The sequence below is a fragment of the Notothenia rossii genome, assembly GCF_949606895.1.
Source record: "Notothenia rossii genome assembly, chromosome: 7".
In the NCBI taxonomy this organism is placed as follows: Eukaryota; Metazoa; Chordata; class Actinopteri; order Perciformes; family Nototheniidae; genus Notothenia; species Notothenia rossii.
This window is the reverse complement of record NC_136905.1, coordinates 79,950,759-79,975,454: the sequence shown is the minus strand read 5'-3', so window position 1 is coordinate 79,975,454 and position 24,696 is coordinate 79,950,759. Positions and strand designations below refer to the sequence as shown.

Genomic DNA, 24,696 nt, shown 5'->3' with positions numbered 1-24,696 from the left:
ACCATGCACGGGGGTCTTCTTCGCTGCTTTTGGTGTATTTTGTTGTGGAAGTACAGCGCCACTTACAGGCCCGGCATATGTACTACAGCGTCTCCAGCGGGTCGAGCGGTCTCGTGTGAACGGAAGACTTCTTTGATATCGAATTCGGTTCGTTTGCGTTCCCGTGTAAATGGGGCCTTAGTATCTCACAATGGAATAAGTAAATGAAATCTATGTAATATAGAAAACAACTGTGAGAATTAGAAACCACATGCATATCTTTGAGGAAAGGTGGGAACAACTGGTCAAGTGTAGAACAATATACTGAATGTATACCTGAGTGTTAACAATGCATACATTCTTTTATTTGTAATATTATTATTACTATTATTTCTTTTCGTATTTGTCATCTGTTATGGAGTTAATCTTTGTACCTAGATGTGTTTATTTTGGTGTGTATGCCTTGTGAATATTTTTCTTAAAATGCAAAGGAAAAAAAAAGTTAATATAATCTGATAATGAAAGGGATGAATATTATCGTTGGGGGAAATGAAATGATGCATTTGAGATGTTACAGGGTGTGAAGGTTAGCAGGTGGAACAATGGTGAAATTACATAATAAAATAATCCCAAAGCTGCACAACTGTTGCTTTAATCCAGTTATATCTCTACATGTGCTTATTATGAACTGCTCATAGTGTGATTAACAGTCTCAAGTGTCTCAAGCTACAGGAGGAGCATTATCATTTTGTTTTGATCAGCTCTCTCAATGAGGTGAGATGTGTTAGTGGGATTAGTCCGCTAATTAAATTCAATCAAGCCGATTACATAAAATGAAATGAGGTGATTATTCATAAACACAAGTATCTTTGGTCGTTGTCCTATCAATTACAGCAAGGCAAGGCAAGTGTATTTATATAGCAATAGAAGGCCATTCAAAGTGCTTTACAAAACTGAAAGACATTAATAAAATGGCATTTAAAAGCAGTCATTAAAAATGCAAAGATAATAAAATAAACATTAAGCAGGACCTACATAATTAAAACTACACTTAGCATGTTTCATCATGAACACTTTTTGAAAAGTAATTGTTTAAAAGGTCTCTTTGTTTACCTTTGACTATATTTAGGTATCAAAACTCACATCCCTGTGTCCCAACTCAAATGAATTGGTTTGTTTGTTCTTTATCTGTGCGTCTTGCCTTAGTGGGTGGACTTTGTAGAGTACAGTTTAGCCAGTTGGAGGGAAACTAGTCTCTTCTAGGCTTCATTTAATGTACTGTATACTGTAAAGATGGTCTCTCCATTACAATTGTTACTTGATTTTTTAAATAATTGTGATTTTTGTGTGCAAGTGAAATATCCATTTAATTAACGAACAGTCTTAACGACTCACTTACATGTAGCTAAGTCATCTAAATCTAAAATGCAGTGTTTAAAATGATTCGATGGCGGTGATAATTGCATTATAAAATCCTAAAAAGTCGGCCAAATATGTGGACTTACGGGTACATAAATAAAAGAAATGAGAGATGAAAGCGGAGATATAGCTTTTTTATGTAAGCTTAAAGGTTATTTTACTTTCTTGTAGAATTCCTGTACTTTATTTTTAATAATTTTCTAAAGTATTTGACAATAATTGATTTATTTGAATCGAGAAAGGAGAGAATAAAGCTTCCCATGTAGTGGCCAGAGGTGCACACATCTCTTTTTCTCTAACTTGTTTACACCTCTGCTGGTGATACAAACAGGCAGAGTTGAAGTATGTGCTACTCTTTATACTCTTGTATTCTCCTTTAAGTTGAACTGTTACTTTCCCATTTCTCCACGACGTCCTGCCTCGTTCCCCTGAACACACACACAAGCATCGATAATAACTTTTGCACATACAGTAAGACATTATAGACTAGAATAGTAGCGGCTGCTATATTAGCCTCAGAGTTTGTGTTGTATTCTGACTTTATTTACCTAGATGTCAGCTTTGCACATAACTCATTTGATGAAATATCATTTTCTGACACAGAGCGTGCACGAGAACATATAACGTGACATCTAAAGGTTTTTAGAAGCTGCTCGATCTCTCATGCAAGTACAAAATTCATCCAAATGTACAAATACTGCTCCACAGACAGCCAGGATTATTTCTCTCTCCATTTCTATGTGCAGCCACGTTAGCAGCCTCTATTTCTTATCTTTGTGTAGTTTAACACAGGTTCAGCAGGAATATCATTACATGACATGTCACTTGTTAGACGCTTTCATCCAAAGCGAATTACATACTCAATACTGTGGGCAATCCCCACAGGAGCAATTTGGGGTGAAGTGTCTCAGGGACACAACGACATGCTGACTGCAGTGGGGTTTGAACCTGTGACCCCCTGATCCAAACACCAACGCACAACCCACTGCGCCACACGTGTCAAAATCGATCAGATGCTCATGTACGTGCATGCGGGTCAAATCAAGTCGAAACTATCCTGTCTCTGTGAGGGCTGCCTTTTGAAACATGAAAGTAAGAAGAGCAACTCCTGATTGTATTTAATTAGATTTTAAACCTGCTAACAACAATACAGGATTTACTGACTTGACGGAAAATAAACTGTGTGTGTGTGTGTGTGTGTGTGTGTGTGTGTGTGTGTGTGTGTGTGTGTGTGTGTGTGTGTGTGTGTGTGTGTGTGTGTGTGTGTGTGTGTGTGTGTGTGTGTGTGTGTGTGTGTGTGTGTGTGTGTGTGTGTGTGTGTGTGTGTGTGTGTGTGTGTGTGTGTGTGTGTGTGTGTTTGGTGAAACAGGGGGCTCTCCTGCCCATGCCGTTCCTCAGTACAAACACTGTGTGGATGATAGTATTTAAATACACACTCTCTTAGCCTGCCCCCTACTGTTGCCCAGACCTACTTTCAAACACACACACATACACTCACACACACTCTGGGGAAAATACACCCTTTAAACACTTTGTAGATTATCAGAACTGGACTAAACATGAGCTGTGAGCTAAATGAGTGTTGGGGGATTTTTCTCAACCCACTTCCCATCAGTTAAAACTCAATTAAGCACTTTGAGATAGACTTTGGCCAGAGGACTTTGTGGATCATACTGCCTCTTGTGGTGAAGAGCGGTGTTGCTTCTCCTCTGCTCTTTGCTCTCATTAGCATAATTAACAAATCAGAAACTAATGTAATAATGAACTTAGCTGCTAGTCTTCTAACGGAGAAATTACCATCACGCTTAGCTCTGGCTGCCAAGCATGTTGGGATTGTGTCATTGAGTTTGCATCAAATGCGCCACCTGGGAATGTTTTGCAACTCTGGAAAGGATTTCTGAAATGCATACGCCTCTTACAAAGACTTTGGTTCATTTTTTTTTTTATACATACCAAAAGGCATTACGTTATAGCACTGCTCTTCCTTCTATATAATACTTTAACACAGTTTAAAATGGTGAAATGTAACGATAACAGGATTTTTCTCTTGGATTAATACAGAAAGCTCATTTGGTTTCTTTACTTGATCAAATCTCGAATTATTCCCGGTGGATTACTGACATTTTTTAACAATAACAACACTCGTGTGCACAAACCTTCCCTACACACCCCTCAATATTTAGCTGTTGTAGTTCTCAAAGTGTCCAGTTGGTGTCCTCCTCTCCCCATTTCCCCTCCACATCCTGAGTGACAGATGGAAGTGATTCTCTCTGCTGTGACACTTGGGAGAAGGACTCCACACATCATACAAACTGTCCCGTGTTGCCTAATGTTAAAAACAATGAGATCATGTATTCATCACAGTTTAAGTCAAACAAAACAAGCTTCCCTTTGACATATTTCCACCAGGCTTGTGTGGCACATATTTAAAAATTGCTAAACACTTCTTCTTGTTGTTTTGACATGAATGTTTTAATAACCATCCTTCCTTCTTTCTGTGTGTTTCTCTCCAGGAGCTGATGAGAGTTAAGTGCCGTTAAGTCGAGTGCAGTCCGTCCTGCAGCCTCTCCTCCCTGCCCTTCCACATCTTTCCCCCCCAACCGAGCTGCTGTTTTGTGCCTCCATCTTTTGGACCTGAAACACACTAGGTCCTGAAGTCACACACACACACACACACACACACACACACAAAGTTACACACCTCACCGCCAGCCCCACTAACCAGGATGATCACCTCGGAGCTCCCCGTCCTACAGTAAGTGAAACAAACAAAAGAAACTCTTCTAAAGCGGTTCTCTACGTAATTTTATACTGTAGATAAAGTTAATATTTTAAATTAGACGTTTGTGTGACTTCATTTGTGTCTTCATAAACAAACACGATGTTGTCGAGTGTGTTTCTTCTTCATAGAACTTCCTGAATATTTGCCCAGTGGACGATTGAAAGCTTTCAAATGCAAAGGAATCTTATGTGTTTTCTCTCTCTCTCTCAGGGACTCGTCCAATGAGTCTGGGGCAACAGACGCAGTGGGCTTAAGTATGAGCATCAGTGAGATTGAAGAACCAGAGGTCAAAGGCAAGAAGAAGAGAGGGAGGCCTGGAAAAGCAGCCCAGGTATGAGCCCTCTGTCAGCAGAGTGTAAAGAGTGAGAAAAGCCTTGTTAACAATCAGACTTTCGGTGTGACCATCTCTGTCCGTGTGTCTATTTGATTGTGTGAGCGTCTGTTGAATCATGGAAGAAACAAGCTGTCTTAACCCCCAGTTACAGTATTTGTTTCTCAAGGAAATAAAAGTGGTTTTTCTTACCTGTGTTGTTGACGCCTCTGCCCCCACAGTCAACCAATAAGAAGCCTCGTAAGGCGCCGGCGGAAAAGTCCGTGAGCGTAGCACGAGGGCGAGGAAAAGCCAACGGTGTGGTTCAACATAATGGAGACGGAGGAGACCCCGTCACGCTGTTTGAAGTGGTCAGAATGGGGAAGAGCGCCATGCAGGTGGGTGGGATACAAGCTTCTGAAACACATAGTCAAAAGTCAAAGTCAACTTTATTGTCAATCTTCGAGTTTGTGTGCAGACAGAGAGATCGAAATACTGTTTCCCACAATCCCGAATATAAAAAGAAATATATAGAAAAATATGTGTGCAAATATGAAGAAGACACATTTTTGCATGTGTACATATTAAGAAACAGGCAAACCTGTAGACACACTTGGAGAAATCATTGAACCTAACAGAAATACCCAAAGCTGAGTTGAACAGGAGAGATTGGGTAATACAGGTGGTTGAACTAATAGGAAGTGTCAGGTTATTTACTGGAATTTGTCCAGGGTAGCCTTGTGACACTGATTATTCACACACACATAGAGGCTCATGAACACACCTTCGTTTCCCCATAAAACCCCTGAAGGAGTAGCATTTTTACCATAAAGTATCCCTGTGGTTCTTTACTTAAGGACACGATAAAGTCAAAGTCAACTTTAATGTCAATCTTTCAGTTTGTGTGTACAGACGGAGAGATCGAAATGACGTTTCCAACAACCGGGAATACAGAAATACAATTATACAATATACAGATATGTATACAAATATGTATGAAATATGTATATCCTATAGACACATTTACACATATCAATATATTTTTATTTAACCAGATAAAAAGCATTGAGACAAAATCTCATTTACAATGCTGACCTGGCCAAGATGGCAGCAACGCTACACGTTCTTACACATAAAACAGACATATAAAATACAGAGAACACAACTAAGTAAAGAAAAGATGAACAGCAGTCACTACATTGAGCACATTTGGGACAGAAAGAAAGGTACACTACTTATTACTGCAAGAGCAGCTGGTGGTAAGGACCTCAGACAACTTCAATTTAAAACAGGCTATAGGGACAAGTGCCCTCAGTTTGAGGCTTGATTGAAGGTCATTCCAAGACCAAGGACCAGAATAAAAAAGACTCCTTTTCCCAGCCTCAGTCCACACGGCAGGAACCTGGAACCTTGTCCAGGCACTAGTTCTGAGGTTGTAACGGCCCGTCCACACAGAGGCATGAAAAAAATCTTGAAAAATCTTGATGCTGGGCGTATCTGAAGCTTGCCGATTTTTTGCGACCAACAACCAATCAGATGAAGCTCCCGCCCCCGACATACAAAGCAATAGCAATGTTAAAACGAAGTAAACTGGCGAAAACCTACCAGTTTCACCCACTGTCTCTGCCACCTCCCTCCATGCCTGGTTCCTCCGGTTTGTATCCCGGTAAATAGTTCTGGTCGTAAAGAACCGGGTGATTTGCTACCGTAATTTCTCGTTTGGAATATGAGGAAATGAACTGCGGTCTGGCTCTCCCAGCTTGCACGCGGTTTGATTGGCTAGCGCTTGTACTGGCGGGATTTGCATAAACGGGATTTGATTGGCTGATGCCAGCTTCGAAAGCATCGGGAGCATCAAAAGTTGAACATTGCTCAACTTTTGATGCTCACGATGCTTGCAAAGCCAAGCTCCGCTCCCCACAATGCAGTTCGGCGAAGATTACAAATCTTCTACGTCACCCCATTCAAGTGAACGGGCGAAGCTTTGAAAGATTTTTTTCATGCCTGTGTGTGGACGGGCCGTGAGAGTCACAAACTGGAGCAAATCTGGCACATATATACAGTGGAAGCTTTCCTAAAATGGCTTTATACAATAATAAAAACAAATGCTGCATCCTACGCATACTATTCTATATACAGAATAACAGTCACTTCATTATCTTGAGAATGTGCATTAGTGCAAGATTGTCCATAGCAGCGTAGAAGTGTCACAAGATGCTTAAAAACACCAGTATTGCATTTCCAATTCTACAATTTGGCTGATCTCATGTCACCCTGTACTGCGATTTGTAATGCTGTGAATTGAGCAACTTTGTATCAACAGATGTTCATGTTTATGTTTGTGTTTGTTCAGTCTGTGGTGGATGAGTGGATCGAGTCGTACAAACAGGACAGAGACTTGGCGCTTCTGGATCTCATCAATTTCTTCATCCAGTGCTCGGGGTGCAAAGGTAGGACAAATCAAAACTATTAAAACATCATTTACACGCAGTGGTGTAGTGGGGATTTTTTTACTGGGTGGACGCGGCGGGGGGAGACACGATGGAAGCGCTCGTGAACTGTCAACGGGGGGGTGGGGGGGGTACCTCTGTTTCGCCTGTCAGCTCAACATGATGCCGTTTAAACAATATAATAATAAAGGGCGGTGCCGACCGTCAGCGAACCGATCCGGCTTTTCTGCGCGACTCAAATGCGGGACATAGTCTCAATTTGTGAGACACAGGACTATTAATAAAAATGCTGTGTGCAGTCCAGCACAAAGTGGCACACCTGGTCACCCTACACACACACACACGCTTCAAGTTGCATAAATGCTTGAGCTACGTTTTTATTATAATTACTGTGAAATCTGCCTATTATGTTTTTGTCATTATTAAAACAAATACACACTTTTTTAAACTTTTTTTGATTTTTTAATTTATTGCACAGGCTACAGACACAAAACATGGACATTACAATAACAAAAAGAGACATTCTTATCTCAAACAACAACAAAAAAAAACAGGAAAAAATAATAATAATCAAATACAGTCAGTTTGTCACTTCAACATTTCATAAACAAAAAAAAAAAAAAAAAAATAGGTTGAAAGTCCAATATCATCAAAAGCATGTATTATTCCTTTTTATCCCACTCTTCTCTAGAGCTGATTGTTTCCCATTTCATGGTGTGTTGAGCCATCCTTTGATTCTTTGTGGCAATCATCCTTTCCAAAATAAATTGTGTTTTTAATCTACTTTTTACACACCTTAAATTCAGAACAAATACACACTTAGTTGCAACTGATAACACTGGCAATGATTTTATATTTATTAGACTGTAGAAAACAAATCATGCTTCAAATAAGTGGGGGTCCGTCGTCCAACGCCCGCTACACCACTGTGTACATGTGTCAAATAGAAATCTGATTTAAATCCTGTCCATATTTCTCTGTGACCAGGCACGGTGAGGATCGAGATGTTCAGGAACATGCAGAACGCAGAGATCATCCGCAAGATGACCGAAGAGTTTGACGAGGTAAGTCCAGACGGAGAATAGTTTGAGTTCAAGTGAAAGGGTTATCTTGTAAAGGATGTGTTGCTGTATTTATCATAATTATTAGCGTATCAAATATGTTGCCAGTCTATAGAAGCGATACACAGTGTGTTTTAAAAAAAAGCTTACATAGGTAATGCGTTATACGGACTACAAAGAGGCATACTATGAGACCAAATCAAAATCCCACTGATAAATAATATTATTAAGATCAAATCAAAACTCACCTTTTCAGAACTGCTTTTAATCTGTAATTGAAGTTGTGTTTTAACTACGTTTTAATGAATTTTACTCTGTTAAGTGTCTTTGAGTTTCAAGAAATCAAGCTCTATAAATAAAATGCATTATTATTATTATTATTATTAAGATCCTTACCTCTATTTACATCATGAACATTTACATCAAACAGTGCAGCAGCAGCATAAATGGCACAATAGAAGTTACTCTGACCACCCACCGCCCATATCAGTTATATATAAATCAGACCGCATTGCACAACATCAACAATAACAACGATAAGATAAAAAACAAGATCTGACATGGTGTCTTGAAAAATATAACACAGTTGGCAGTAAAGCTTTATGGGTTGTGGAGTTCGCCAGCTGAAGAGGGACAATATTTCTCCAAGTAAGCAATGGATATTGTTGCCAGCAGAGAGGCTTGAACAAGACACCTCTGATAAGCCATGATGAAGCCGCTCTGATAACGATGTTTTGTGTTAAGAAAATATCACTCGTCCCCGGCTTGAGCTTCAATCTCAGGATCCATGTATCTGTGAAGAATGGAAGTAGTCATCACATACAGAGCATCAACTAGTGTCCTTCACATGCTGATATCCAAGAGAGGGAGTTACACAGTCACTACATGCAGGAATACCAGTTCATCTATTGATCATACATCCTGGCATGTACTAAATACTGACTTTTTTCTCAAAATGTTGGCTTTTTTCTGAAAATCCCACATTCTGACTTTCTCTCAAAATTATGACTCTTTCTCAAAATCAAAAAAATTCTCTAAAAATTATGACTTTCTCTCAAAATTACGACATTTTTCAAAAAATCCCAAAAACCTGTATTTTTCCTAAAAGTCCCAAAATTCTGACATTTTCTCAAAATATCAAAATTCTGATTTTTTTCTCAAAATCATAACTTTTTCTAAAATTCTGACTTTCTCAAAATATCAAAATTCAGACCTTTTTCTCAAAATCCTGACTTTTTCTCAAAATCTCAAAATCATGAATTTTTCTGAATACTACTAAATATTAATAATCACTCGTCACCGGCTTGAGCTTCAATCTCAGGATCCATGTATCTGTGATCCTCTCCAGAATGGAAGCAGTCATCACATACAGAGCATCAACTAGTTCCTGAACAGTGTCCTTCACATGCTGATATCCAAGAGAGGGAGTTCCACAGTCACAACATGGAGGAATAGAAAGCAGTATTCAATGTTTACTTCAGATTAGCTCCACGTCAGAAATGAGCATGCTTGTCATATGTCTCTCTCCATAGAGGCTGAGTCATCATGTTAATCACATAGCTATCATATGCCTCAAACAGTCCTGATGCTCTTCTAGGTAATCACACATGCTGTCATGTTCACAGCTACAGTTGGGATACCTTTGTTACCATGTTACTCTGATATTGGAAGAGGACATTCAGTATTTTCCCAACATTTCGTCAACAGGACAGCGGGGATTATCCTCTCACGATGCCCGGGCCGCTGTGGAAGAAGTTCCGCTACAACTTCTGCGAGTTCATCAGCGTCCTGATCCGCCAGTGTCAGTACAGCATCATCTACGACGAGTACATGATGGACACGGTGATCTCCCTCCTCACCGGCCTGTCCGACTCTCAAGTGCGAGCCTTCAGACACACCTCCACGTTAGCGGGTAAGGACGGCAGCAACAGAGCTCGTCATTACCATGAGACATTTTGTTTTGACAGTTCTGTGAGTTACACACCTCCTAAAGCAGGGGTGTCAAACTCAATTTCATCGCGGGCCACAGTAACATTAAGTTTGCAGTCAAAGGGCCGGTTGTAACTTTAAGACTATATAAATATACATATATAAATATATAGTATATAGCGAGGCGGTCATTATGGGTAAAAGAACACCCGACAGGCGGATCAGGAGCCCGACATGACTCCCAATATAAATTGAAATGCTTTTATTGATTTAGAAAATGTTTTTATTGATTTAAAATGACATGAATCCCCTAATAAAAATAGTCCGTTGTTACCGTTTGAGGTACGTAGCAACGGCAGGAACTGCTTCGATAGCGTTTTTGAGGAGCTTTTTGATTACAGATTCGCCCGCGGGCCTTGAGTTTGACACCCCTGTCCTAAAGAGCCAGCAGTGAATGACAACACTGCTAGTGTTAGTTTTGGTCGCGCAACATCTTACAAGTGGCATGTCATTACAAAAAAGAAAGGTTTAAGTGAATAAAGGGGTTAACTAAAAGTAGGAGTAACTTTAGAAATGCCACTTAATGCTTGAAAGTTGTTTGATTATTAAGATATGTGACAACAGCTTCACTTTTATATCTTAATGCTTCTGATTATCGTATTTGCATCAGACTGTAATACCAGAGGCCTGAACTACGAAGCTGGTTCAACCTAACCTGGATATGTTTGAGTTAGCCGGTTGGCCTAATCCAAAACATACGCGCTCTCGCTAAACGGTCCTACGACGTGGGTTATCAAGTGGGTCGCTCAAGCCAGCCGTGTCCCATCTAGTTAGGTGCGCGTTCACATGAGAGGGGTGATATCTGGAACATTCGACCAATCACAAACATGGAGAAGCGTACTGACAGCGCAGCGTCATACTTCCTGAATGAAAAGTGAACTTTAATATTAGACATATGAAGAAGTTAAACTTTAAACATCCATGACTTAAACACTTTATCCAGGATAAAAGCCTGCAAGGTGAATACTGCTGGTAACAGAAAAAGTGTTTGAATGCGTACATTAACAGGTTTATGATATCACTGCCCCGTCTAAGACACGATCTGACTTTAATTAAATTTGTATCGAGTGTTTCGTCAACTTAATGTGTTGCTTAAAATAATACTTCTGCACACAGTATGTGACACTGTGAGTGTTGCACGGCCAGATACGGCTCAGCTGACTCAGATAAGGAGATATATGATACATTATGATGTAATATGCCGCGGACTGTACTTAATGTTACTCTGATCCGGTTACTTATGTTGTGGCAGATATTTAAGTAAGCCTTCTTAACGCTAATGTTATAATAGTCAGATTGCTCTGAAAATGGGAGGTGATATTCTATTAATGTTCACGTTCATACAGTCGGTGATTTTTGCCGGCCGTCTTTCCTGCAACGGCAGCTTTTCTGTATTTCCTTTCTCCTGTAATATGACTTGATCGCTTTAAACTCCGCACACTGAGCTCTGATTGGTCAGCAGGCAGTGCTTTCACTGAGTTGAGCTCTTAGCCTGCAACCTAACCTGCTCCGGGGCAGGTTAGCCGCACAGCATCAGTTACCATGGAGATCTAGCCTGCTAAAAAGAGAACCAGCTTCGTAGGACCGGAAACCCCGAGTTTTCTCTGATGTTAGCCCGCTAAGCGAAAATCCTGCTTCGTAGTACAGGCCTCTGGAACATAGACAAACAAACAAGATTCGTTTTGATTCATTGGTAAACTTGGTTCTGTCCAATTTACAAATAGTTTCCTGCGATGCAAGTCTGAGGCCTTTTCCTGTATGTATTTCTGATCCTTAAATGTGCCTTTCTGTGTGTGCGCAGCGATGAAGCTGATGACGGCGCTGGTGAACGTGGCGCTGAACCTGAGCATTCACCAGGACAACACGCAGAGGCAGTACGAGGCCGAGAGGAACAAGATCGCCGGGAAACGAGCCAACGACAAGCTGGAGCTGCTCCTGCAGAAGAGGAAGGAGGTGGGCTGATGTTTGATACCAAAGGGCACCTATTGTGCAAGATCCACTTCTCCATGTCTCTTCTACATCAACATGTGTCCCCTCTTCTTCATGTCTCTTCTGCATCAACATGTGTCCCCTCTTCTCCATGTCTCTTCTGCATCAACATGTGTCCCCTCTTCTTCATGTCTCTTCTACATCAACATGTGTCCCCTCTTCTTCATGTCTCTTCTACATCAACATGTGTCCCCTCTTCTTCATGTCTCTTCTACATCAACATGTGTCCCCTCTTCTTCATGTCTCTTCTACATCAACATGTGTCCCCTCTTCTCCATGTCTCTTCTGCATCAACATGTGTCCCCTCTTCTCCATGTCTCTTCTGCATCAACATGTGTCCCCTCTTCTTCATGTCTCTTCTGCATCAACATGTGTCCCCTCTTCTTCATGTCTCTTCTACATCAACATGTGTCCCCTCTTCTTCATGTCTCTTCTGCATCAACATGTGTCTCCTCTTCTCCATGTCTCTTCTACATCAACATGTGTTCCCTCTTCTTCATGTCTCTTCTACATCAACATGTGTCCCCTCTTCTTCATGTCTCTTCTACATCAACATGTGTCCCCTCTTCTTCATGTCTCTTCTACCTCAACATGTGTCCCCTCTTCTTCATGTCTCTTCTACATCAACATGTGTCCCCTCTTCTTCATGTCTCTTCTACATCAACATGTGTCCCCTCTTCTTCGTGTCTCTTCTACATCAGCATGTGTCCCCTCTTCTTCATGTCTCTTCTACATCAACATGTGTCCCCTCTTCTTCATGTCTCTTCTACATCAACATGTGTCCCCTCTGTGGAAAGAGACTCTGGAAGTTTCAGGAACAAAGATTCTCTCTCTTTTTGTCCTGATCCATTTCTATAAAAAAACTGTCTGAAAATGAGCTGATCAGATTTTGGCCACTTTATGATGTCATAACGATCTTGTGTAACCATTAGCCAATCAGCAACCAAGGTAACCCCCCCCCCCCCCCACACACCTTATCACCTGAATCTCCTCCTAGAGCACCATTGAGTTCTTTGTAACCAAATCTCTCTCAGAGGGGCGTGGGGAGGGGCTCCTTATTTTCATCTAAAGTAACAGACAGAGAATCAGCACTTTGGAAACAGGGCTGAAACAGAGGGGATTATGGGTAATGCTGCAATGATCTGTTTGGTGTTTGGAGCCAATCACTTCAGAGACATGTTCTGTATATATCTGAGACCTATAATATATTGATGAAAAACAGTATAATAGGGGTCCTTTAAATAACTAACCCTTTCCACGTAGAGTTTTTAACACATAGTCCCAAAACCATTGTGGTCATTATGGAGTGTTTGTCATATCTTACATATTTTCTTATTATGGTTTTGCAGGAATACAACATGTTGTCTTGTGTGATCATTACTTGTCATGACGTTGGTACTAGATTCCAACATTTCCTAAGATTGTCTCTTATGTTTTTTAATCACGCTCTTGTAGTAAAACTTTGTATTTTTGTCGTTGCAGCTTCAAGAAAATCAGGATGAAATAGAGAATATGATGAACTCTATCTTCAAGGGAATCTTTGTGCATCGCTACAGGTACATTTCATTTGATGTATTTATTTGTTTGTAACTTCTAGAACATAATGCTACTTATATATTCAAATTAATTACTAACCAGACATGATCAGCTTTTATCATATGTTGTCTATCATAGCAGTTCGGACATTTATAAATGTAATAACAATTCTTAAACTGATAATGTTTTCGTGCTACTCTTGGTTTTCTAGGGATGCGATTGCTGAAATCCGAGCCATCTGTATTGAAGAGATTGGAGTGTGGATGAAAATGTACAGCGATGCTTTTCTTAATGACAGTTACCTGAAGTATGTTGGCTGGACATTACACGATAGGGTAAGAACACATCCATAAAACCTGACTGAGCTATTTCCCCTCGCACTTTTTTAAATAAGGTTAATGCACCACAAACACTTCAAATCTTGCCAAGTAGATTTGTCTAATATCTAGTCAGAATATGTTTCTACACCTGATATAAGAAATAATAACTGCAGTGAGATTTAGGGTCTTGTTTTTAGACAATGCATCATCTTGTTAAGTCAAAAAAATCTTATCTTGAGTTTTATCTCGGATGAAACACATCTTTTTTTACATATTGTTACGGCCTGGCTCATAGGCGGCAACAAAGATGGGAGACCAGACAAGTTAAGTGTAACAAAAAGCATATTTATTTACAATACCACAAAAACCACAGGTCTTCAAAGAAACCTAATAAATGTGGAAGTCAGTTATCAGTAGTGATTGCGTGTTTGAAAATGTGCAGAAACAAAGATGCGGTCGTGTCCAACAGCAGAGTGAGAGGGCAGTGTGGGTCGCTGTTGGCCTTTTATGTCGACGGCCCAGGTGTGGCTCATCAGGGTGATCACCTGAAACACAAGCAAGAGCCAGCAAGCAGAACACAAAGGCAGAGACCCCCTGGAGGCATACTTGCCAACCCCCCCGATTTTCGCGGGAGACTCCCGATTTCACGGCCCTCTCCCGGTTTCCTTTTTTTACTCAGGACTGTTTCCACTCAGACTTTAATACAGCTACACCAATGTTTGGTTTCCATGGTAGCGCGTCTCTTTAGTAGCGCGCAACTTAAAGCATGTTAATGTTCATCTACAGCTCCGGCGATCCACTACCACCCCCCCCCCCCCGCCGTTTTGTAATGCTCCCGATTTCTGAGGTCTCAAGGCTGACAAGTATGCCTGGAGGGGGTCGTAACAATATTTATTAGAAAATCACCAACTAACATCAGAGAACAGAAAACTTTTGAGCATTTGCGGCTTATAGTGTAACACAACATTTCCTGATTCTGTTCAAATATAGGTCAAAAGTAGTTCTCTCCGCTAACTATAAGATCTGATACATCTTAATATCCCTTCTTCTTTTAAGAAATCTTACCAAGCAGATTTTCCCTCGTTCTATTGGCCGATTTTTTTACTTATTTGAAGTGAAAACGGCTTGTTTTCATTATTGTTGAACTTGTTTTTAGAGCAGCATTTTTTTCCAGTGTGTTTCAGAGCTGGTTCTGAAACACACTGATGAACCGACACTAAACTCATTCAATGGTTCTGCTAATGTTCACACATTAGAAAGAATAGCCTTTTAATGGCCGCTCTGTCTTTCAGCAAGGAGAGGTGCGTCTGAAGTGCCTGAAGGCTCTGCAGAACCTGTACACAAACCGAGAGCTGTTCCCAAAGTTAGAGCTTTTCACCAACCGCTTCAAGGTAACACACAACGAGAAATCCTGACTGCTTTTACATACTCAAGAGCAGAACCGAGCAATGCTTCGATTGTGTTGCATTTCAGTTGACCTGTATTTCTCTCTGTTTCGACAGGACCGTATCGTCTCCATGACGCTGGATAAGGAGTATGATGTGGCGGTGGAGGCCATCAGACTGGTCACACTCATCCTGCAGTTAGTCACTTCAATGCTTTCAACCTTTTTCCCATAACTAGACAGACTGTATTTTTAACAAGATTCATTTATAATTGATCAAATAACGGTCAAGTCATTAAAAGCACACGTCTAAGGTCACGAGTCAAATAGACAAGATGCTTCAGATGGAGAACAGGCTGCATGTGTTTTTTCTTATAATGTTTATTTTTTATCTTTGCTGTTTTTAAATGCCATTTTCTTAATGTCTTTCATTTTTGTAAAGCACTTTGAATTGCCTTGTGTTGAAAGGTGCTATTTAAATAAACTTGCTTTGCCTTCAGTGTTTTAATAAACAAGGAACTAGGGATTGTTCTACAGAGCCAGTTTACTGATCATCACGTTTAGCCTCACAAATATTCCTTTATAGATTTAACACATTTAGTTTCTTGCAAATGTTGTCTCTATTCACATCATTTGTTATTCTGACATCTTCTCATCTTTTACCAGAGATGGCAAAAGCACACACATCCCTTACTCAAGTAGAAGTACAGATACTCGTGTTTAAAGATGCTCTGGTGAAAGTAGAAGTACTGACTAAACTTCTTTCCTCAAGTAAAAGTAAAGAGGCTTTGAAATGTACTTCAGTAAAAAGTACCCATAACTAGCAGCTGTTTTAAAGAGTACCTGACCTCCCTTTATATTAATAGAACAATAATGTCATTGTTAGCTAATGAATGTTTCCATGGTGACCAACGGCAACATGACAACGTTTTCATTGGTCCCTCTTCTTTAGAGAAGACCAGGAAATGATGGATACACGGATCGTGTTCAAATCAATAGGCACGCAATGACTCTAAATAATAATGATCACGCCACCAAACACACATTCAAACTAAAGGAACCAGCCTGTTTGGAAAATGTGAGAAGTAGAAAGTACAGGTATTTGTGTTCAACATGTGAGAAGTAGAAAGTACAGGTATTTGTGTTCAACATGTAAGAAGTAGAAAGTACAGGTATTTGAGTTCAACATGTAAGAAGTAGAAAGTACAGGTATTTGAGTTCAACATGTAAGAAGTAGAAAGTACAGGTATTTGAGTTCAACATGTAAGAAGTAGAAAGTACAGGTATTTGAGTTCAAAATGTAAGAAGTAGAAAGTACAGGTATTTGAGTTCAACATGTAAGAAGTAGAAAGTACAGGTATTTGAGTTCAACATGTAAGAAGTAGAAAGTACAGGTATTTGAGTTCAACATGTGAGAAGTAGAAAGTACAGGTATTTGAGTTCAACATGTAAGAAGTAGAAAGTACAGGTATTTGAGTTCAACATGTAAGAAGTAGAAAGTACAGGTATTTGAGTTCAACATGTAAGGAGTAGAAAGTACAGGTATTTGAGTTCAACATGTAAGAAGTAGAAAGTACAGGTATTTGAGTTCAACATGTAAGAAGTAGAAAGTACAGGTATTTGAGTTCAACATGTGAGAAGTAGAAAGTACAGGTATTTGAGTTTAACATGTAAGGAGTAGAAAGTACAGGTATTTGAGTTCAACATGTAAGAAGTAGAAAGTACAGGTATTTGAGTTCAACATGTAAGAAGTAGAAAGTACAGGTATTTGTGTTCAACATGTAGGAAGTAGAAAGTACAGGTATTTGTGTTCAACATGTAAGAAGTAGAAAGTACAGGTATTTGTGTTCAACATGTAGGAAGTAGAAAGTACAGGTATTAGAGTTCAACATGTAAGAAGTCAAAGTAAGAAGTCCTCAGAAAAATAAGTAGTGGAGTAAAGTACTGATACCAGAAAAATAACTTTAGTACAGTAACAAAGTATTTGTACTCCACTACTTCCCACCTCTGAGGAGACATATAGGTCGGTTTGTGTTCTTGTGTTGAGTGTAACTCATTTTGATGATCTGTTGCAGGGGCAGTGAAGACGCCCTATCCAATGAGGACTGTGAGAACGTGTACCACCTGGTCTACTCGGCCCACCGACCTGTGGCAGTAGCTGCCGGAGAGTTCCTGCACAGGAAGTGAGTCCATCTCCTAACTCAACCTCAAACAATCCTGACTTGGAATAATTTTATAGTGATTTGAAGACCTGCCTTTCTCCGGGTTCTTCCTCCATTTTGCTCACTGATTCGTCTCTCTCACGTTTCCCTCTCCTCTTCTCCCTCAGATTGTTCAGTCGTCATGACCCTCTGGCGGAGGAAGCGTTGGCGAAGCGCCGAGGGAGGAGCAGTCCCAACGGAAACCTCATCCGCATGCTGGTGCTCTTCTTTCTGGAGAGCGAGGTAACACACGATTCCAACATGATGGATGATATGTACTGAGCAGGATCTGAGGAATTTATATTTGCAGTTTGTTTTATTTTATTGGTGAGATGGTGTATTTTTCGAAACTGGCCCACTTGCAACATTAGAGGAAAAAAAATCATCAGTCACAGACAATAAACTTTATAATTAAGCATTTTTGTAATCATCTCTGTAGAACAATAACAGTTGAATTATGAATTATAAGAATCCTGTGTGTGTGTGTGTGTGTGTGTGTGTGTGTGTGTGTGTGTGTGTGTGTGTGTGTGTGTGTGTGTGTGTGTGTGTGTGTGTGTGTGTGTGTGTGTGTGTGTGTGTGTGTGTGTGTGTGTGTGTGTGTGTGTGTGTGTGTGTGTGTGTGTGTGTGTGTGTGTGTGTGTGTGTGTGTGTGTAGCTTCATGAACACGCAGCATACCTGGTGGACTCGCTGTGGGAGAGCTCTCAGGAGCTGCTGAAGGACTGGGAGTGTATGACTGAGCTTCTGCTGGAGGAACCTGTGCAGGGAGAGGAGGGTACGACACACACACACACACACACACACACACACACACACACACACACAGACTGGTCTCTCTGACTCTCTGTCTTGTCTCTAACTGGTTTCTCTGACTCTCTGTCTTGTCTCTGACTGGTTTCTCTGACTCTCTGTCTTGTCTCTGACTGGTCTCTCTGACTCTCTGTCTTGTCTCTGACTGGTCTCTCTGACTCTCTGTCTTGTCTCTAACTGGTTTCTCTGACTCTCTGTTTTGTCTCTGACTGGTTTCTCTGACTCTCTGTATTGTCTCTGACTGGTTTCTCTGACTCTCTGTCTTGTCTCTGACTGGTTTCTCTGACTCTCTGTCTTGTCTCTGACTGGTTTCTCTGACTCTCTGTCTTGTCTCTGACTGGTTTATCTGACTCTCTGTCTTGTCTCTGACTGGTTTATCTGACTCTCTGTCTTGTCTCTAACTGGTCTCTCTGACTCTCTGTCTTGTCTCTGACTGGTCTCTCTGACTCTCTGTCTCTGACTGGTTTCTCTGACTCTCTGTATTGTCTCTGACTGGTTTCTCTGACTCTCTGTCTTGTCTCTGACTGGTCTCTCTGACTCTCTGTATTGTCTCTGACTGGTTTCTCTGACTCTCTGTCTTGTCTCTGACTGGTCTCTCTGACTCTCTGTCTTGTCTCTGACTGGTTTCTCTGACTCTCTGTATTGTCTCTGACTGGTTTCTCTGACTCTCTGTCTTGTCTCTGACTGGTCTCTCTGACTCTCTGTCTTGTCTCTGACTGGTTTCTCTGACTCTCTGTCTTGTCTCTGACTGGTTTCTCTGACTCTCTGTCTTGTCTCTGACTGGTTTCTCTGACTCTCTGTATTGTCTCTGACTGGTCTCTCTGACTCTCTGTCTTGTCTCTAACTGGTTTCTCTGACTCTCTGTCTTGTCTCTGACTGGTCTCTCTGACTCTGTCTTGTCTCTAACTGGTCTCTCTGACTCTCTGTCTTGTCTCTGACTGGTTTCTCTGACTCTCTGTCTTGTCTCTGACTGGTCTCTCTGACTCTGTCTTGTCTCTAACTGGTCTCTCTGACTCTCTGTCTTGTCTCTGACTGGTTTCTCTGACTCTCTGTATTGTCTCTAACTGGTCTCTCTGACTCTCTGTCTTGTCTCTGACTGGTTTCTCTGACTCTCTGTATTGTCTCTAACTGGTTTCTCTGACTCTCTGTCTTGTCTCTGACTGGTTTCTCTGACTCTCTGTCTTGTCTCTGACTGGTTTCTCTGACTCTCTGTCTTGTCTCTAACTGGTTTCTCTGACTCTCTGTCTTGTCTCTGACTGGTCTCTCTGACTCTCTGTCTTGTCTCTCACTGGTTTCTCTGACTCTCTGTCTTGTCTCTGACTGGTTTCTCTGACTCTCTGTATTGTCTCTGACTGGTTTCTCTGACTCTCTGTCTTGTCTCTGACTGGTCTCTCTGACTCTCTGTCTTGTCTCTCACTGGTTTCTCTGACTCTCTGTCTTGTCTCTGACTGGTTTCTCTGACTCTGTATTGTCTCTGACTGGTTTCTCTGACTCTCTCCTCCTGTGTTTGCAGTGTTGTCGGACAGACAGGAGAGCGCTCTGATAGAGCTCATGGTGTGCACCCTCCGTCAGGCAGCAGAGGCTCACCCACCGGTCGGCAGAGGCACCGGCAAACGGGTAGGTCGAGTATACACACTGTACTACCAGCATTCACTTTAACTGTACACATATTGACACAGTTGGGTTGAGGTAGCAGTCCGATGCTGTTGTCCTTGGTTACAAAATAAATGTAGATGTCTTAATATGCCAATTTCAAAGAATCGATTGTTATATTACTTCTTCATGTTTTCAGTGTTTCAGAATAATAACATCCCCCCCCCCCCCCCCTTTGGTTCGGACACCTTCTGTGTTGTTGTATTTATAATCCTTATATACCTTTATTGTTTATATTTACTGTTCACTCAGCATGCACTCGAATTCATTCATAGATTAATTCAGTGTTAAATTGACACAATTTCTAAAAAACACCACCTGTGTGTAACCGCCTTAAGTGTTCAATTCAAGTGCTCAACATTGAAATTAAAACAGCTAGATATCTAACGGAGTGTGTTTATTTATGTATTTTCTTAATGTTCTTATTTATTGTCAGCAAGCCCCGGCACATTTATGAATACATGCTGAGATTGCAAAACAGACGTATTTTTTCTATCCATAAATAACTTTCTTGGTCACAATGAAAGAACAGCAGACTCAGAAAATCCCTGTTTGTTTCCCTTTTTCATGCATTTCTTTTTACACATTTGACATTCTGCTCGTCCAGGTGTTGACAGCGAAGGAGAGGAAGACGCAGATAGACGATAAGAACAAACTGACAGAGCACTACATCATGGCGCTGCCCATGCTGCTGTCCAAGGTAAAACCTCATCCTGCAGCAGACACTGATTAGTGACTGATCTGTTTGTCGAAATAATTGATCAGGGTGTTATTTATATAGCCATGAGAAGTGTTATTGAATGAGAGCCAATCCGGAGAGGTGTGCTGGCCAACTGCTTGTGTGTTTTATTAACTGGGAAAGAAAAAAAGAGATTGATTGTTTTTTTCTGCCTCTGAATGTCGGCTTGTGACTTTTTTTTATCACAGATATCTATTTCTTAGCTTTTCTGTATTTTGTTACAATGTGCTAACTTATCTGATGCACTAGTAGCGGTGCTTCTGGAATAATTCACATTGCCAGGACGCTTATCTGATTCATTATGTAATTAGAGCTCATTCAGTCTTTTACAAAAAGCACCTCAAAGCTTTATCTTAAGATGAAGGGTTGAAAAAACTGTAAAACTCCATGTTTCCTGAAAACTCATTTGACCTTAAAAGAGATATGCAACTATGCTACAGAAGGCTTTTTTATGAAGTATCATAAGCTATACATCATTTTGATTACATTACAGTACATTGTGCTGAGGCTTTGATCCAAAGCTACTTACAATAAGTTCATTGTCAGTCGAGAAACAAACTCAAAAGCAAGAATCCTGCAGGTACATCTCCTATCTATAAACCCAACCAGATGAAGTGCCACTGCATTAGCTTCACTTAAAGCCAAACCTACGTACAGAAGATATTCTTTTTTGTTAAATTATTATTATTATTATTAGCAAAGATTCAATTCAATTCAAATGTATTTATTAGGGATGCCAGTAATTAATCGATTATTCGAATATTCGTTACAGTCTCCATAATAGAATATTATTTTTAAAAATTGATTTTATTTATATATTTTTTTATTATTATTTATGTTTTTTTTTTTTTCTGGCTTAGTTTCAAGCAAAAAATAGACTAATGCTAATAATAGTAATAGTATTAATAATTGTAAATGCCCATTAGTCACACCACCAGTTTGTTTTACTGTAAACTTGGAGGAAGCCTGCGTGCAGAGTAGACTGCTGCTGCAGCACGCTACACACCGACCCCGCCCCCACCCCCCCTCTCCCTCACACGTGCGACTACAGATGAACAAAGCGGGGTGGGGGGGCGGGGGGGTCGGTCGAATAATCGATTATTATTCGCCACGGCTGCCGAATAATCGATTTGGATCATGGTCAGTTTCTGGCAACCCGAGTATCAGCCCAATATCACAAAACACATTTGTCTCAGAGCGCTTCAGAAATCAACAAACATGAATGATAATTTAAGATGCAGAGGAAACAAGTGAGTTCTCAGCAGGGCCGTTTCTAGCTTTTTGGGGGCCCTATGCAAGATGCTGTTTGGGGGCCCTTTTTCTTCAAACTACAATGGGGGGATTCCGAAGCCTTTAAGATGATCTGTGGAGATTCTTCAATCTGTTACACTTTAAGAGGAAAACAGGCTAATTTCACAAAAACCAAGCAAACAAACTTACAACAAATGATATTAAAAAGGTAAACAATAAAGCTCCTCTACGTCAATAAATGCAAGAGATGCAGCATTTTCTCAACAACGTTTAGTATACCTTTTTCATTTTCCTCAGACGCCACTCATTGGGTGACAGCCCAGCGATGATTTGGACGTTATTACCCCACAAACACAAGCCACAGCTTTGCTATCATTGCAGTTTAGTTGTGTTTATATCCTACATTGGATTTTTAAGCTTATAATGCTTCACCGAACACAGGGGGGGGCTTGGCTGTCTACAAATAAAGACGGCTAATTTGATTTCTGCCCAAATATATTGATGCTGAACCTGAACTTTCAGCTTGGGGGCCCCCTAGTGGCCGTGGGGGCCCTATGCATCCGCATAGTCCGCCTATAGGAAGAAATGGCCCTGGTTTTCAGTCTGTGATGGAAGGTGTGTAGACTCTCTGATGTCCTGATTCTCACCTCTCCATCTCCTCACAGTACCAGGCGGACTCAGAGAAGGTGGCCAACCTGCTGCAGATCCCTCAGTTCTTCGACCTGGACGTGTACAGCGCGGGGCGGATGGAGAAGCACCTGGACGCCCTGCTGAAGCAGATCCGCCTGGTGGTGGAGAAGCACATCGAGATGGACGTGCTGGAGGCCTGCAGCAAGACCTACAGCATCCTCTGCTCCGAGGAGTACACCATCATGAACCGCGTGGACATCGCCCGCTCGCAGCTCATCGACGAGATGACCGACCGCTTCTCTCACTCTGTGGAGGATCTGCTGCAGGAGGTATGAGTGGATGTGGATATGGGGAGGTATGAGGGAAGAGAAGCAGGGGTTGGTGACTGGTGAAAGAAATGATACAGGTGTAAAAGTAAGCACTTGATGCACAGGAAGTGTGGACAGTTAGAGGTATGGAATCTTTAAGTATAAAGGTAGTAACACATAACTAGGGATGCCTGATATGATTTTTTATTATCTGATATAATGAACCATTCATTAGATATTTAATCCATCATTTCACATTTTGGTGAAATTCTCTTCAGAGAATATGAGAGTGATCAAAGAGAATTTATGATTGCAAAGCTCTGACCTAACCAAATGCAATTGACATTACTATTGTTAACAAAACACTTCACACTGGCTAACATGCTAATTTTAATTATGTTTTATTCACCTAAAGTTGTGGACTAAACAATTTTGAAGGTGCTTGTTATGTCAATGAAAGACAATTATAATAATATTTAATTTAATAATATAACATTTCCCATAATTCATCAGATCAATTTATATCCAGCATCCTCGCATATGACCCCAGCATCCGTAGTCTTTGTGCACTAACAGGTGTTTGTTATTCTGCAGGCGGAGGAGGCCGATGACGACGATATCTACAACGTTTTATCAACGCTCAAGAGACTCACAGCCTTCCACAAGTAAGAGAAGAGAAACTGTAATGTTAAGTGACTGAAAGCACTGGATATCACTTCATTAAAGCTAAATGCCAGATACTCTATGAATGTGATTTATTGACCTCTTGTTTCCTGTTTCAGCGCCCATGACCTGACACGGTGGGATTTATTTGGGAGCTGCTACCGGCTGCTGAAGGCGGGCATCGAGCAGGGCTCCATGCCGGAGCAGATCGCTGTGCAGGCCCTGCAGTGCTCGCACTACTCCGTCCTCTGGCAGCTGGTGAAGGTCACAGAGGGCTCTCCCAGCAAGGTGACACATGGATCCTGAATAATACTTACCTGTAGATACATGTTCTGTCCTTAGCTACTCAGTTATTTGACCAGAGGTGGGAAGTAGTGGGGTACAAATACTTTGTTACTGTACTTCAGTACATTTTTCTGCTATCAGTACTTTACTCCACTACTTATTTTATTTCCACCTTTATTTCAAACAGATTATTTACAGATAGAATACTGTATTGGTAGAACACAACACTTTTTGTGTCAAACAATATTTATATATTCAACAAAAATAATAATAATTAATCATAAGTGTCCGAAAAGGAGCGGGAGCAAGCATAATGTTTAATAAGATATTTACTAAGGCAGAATGCTGCTAGTTTTACAATAACAAAAACAAATTTTAACAATACTGATAATACTGATAACCTAGGTCATCATTTGTTGATTGTCATTGGACTAGATCTTTGCCTGGCCCGACCAGCGTCAACACAAAGTGAATTGATTCTGTAACCCCTTGTGCCCTCCTCGAATTTTCAACCTTTCGACCCCTTCGTGGCAAAAATGTACACGCCCATAATAACTGCTATTAAATCATCATACATCAATATTTTTTTCTACTTTTTTTTTCATGAATCACTTGAACAACTTATAACGTACTCAAAACTACCAAACATTCAATAATGTTCTGGATTTTAAGCCTTTAAATGCCTGTTTCATTATTTGAATTATCTCATTATTTATGACTGATTTATTCAATATAATAATTAGTAGGGGCATGGAACTTTGGTGGTTATTAGAGTCTTGGATGTGTCAAAGATTAGCAACAAAATTGATTTGACTTCATTATTATTTTTTACGTAGTGGCAGATGGTAGCTCTGGACACCTTCGTGGCAAAAATGTACACGCCCCAAACAACTGTTATAGAGTTATCAGTTGACTAAATTATATCATTTAGCCATGAAA

At 40.6% G+C, this 24,696-nt stretch overlaps 1 protein-coding gene across 1 annotated transcript in view; it reads left to right on the top strand.

Moving 5' to 3' along the window:
- The window catches only part of stag1a (STAG1 cohesin complex component a), a 62,687-nt gene that overhangs the window by 32,608 nt on the left and 5,383 nt on the right, over window positions 1-24,696 (top strand). The window contains 19 exon segments of the mRNA XM_079692855.1: window positions 3,912-4,153; window positions 4,391-4,511; window positions 4,733-4,888; window positions 6,844-6,940; window positions 7,928-8,004; window positions 9,709-9,913; window positions 11,792-11,943; window positions 13,462-13,535; window positions 13,727-13,850; window positions 15,128-15,226; window positions 15,338-15,417; window positions 17,295-17,402; window positions 17,549-17,663; window positions 18,076-18,193; window positions 19,742-19,845; window positions 20,489-20,581; window positions 22,537-22,830; window positions 23,404-23,474; window positions 23,592-23,773. Coding sequence (XP_079548981.1) covers window positions 4,125-4,153; window positions 4,391-4,511; window positions 4,733-4,888; window positions 6,844-6,940; window positions 7,928-8,004; window positions 9,709-9,913; window positions 11,792-11,943; window positions 13,462-13,535; window positions 13,727-13,850; window positions 15,128-15,226; window positions 15,338-15,417; window positions 17,295-17,402; window positions 17,549-17,663; window positions 18,076-18,193; window positions 19,742-19,845; window positions 20,489-20,581; window positions 22,537-22,830; window positions 23,404-23,474; window positions 23,592-23,773 — 2,299 coding nt within the window. The 5' untranslated portion in view covers window positions 3,912-4,124.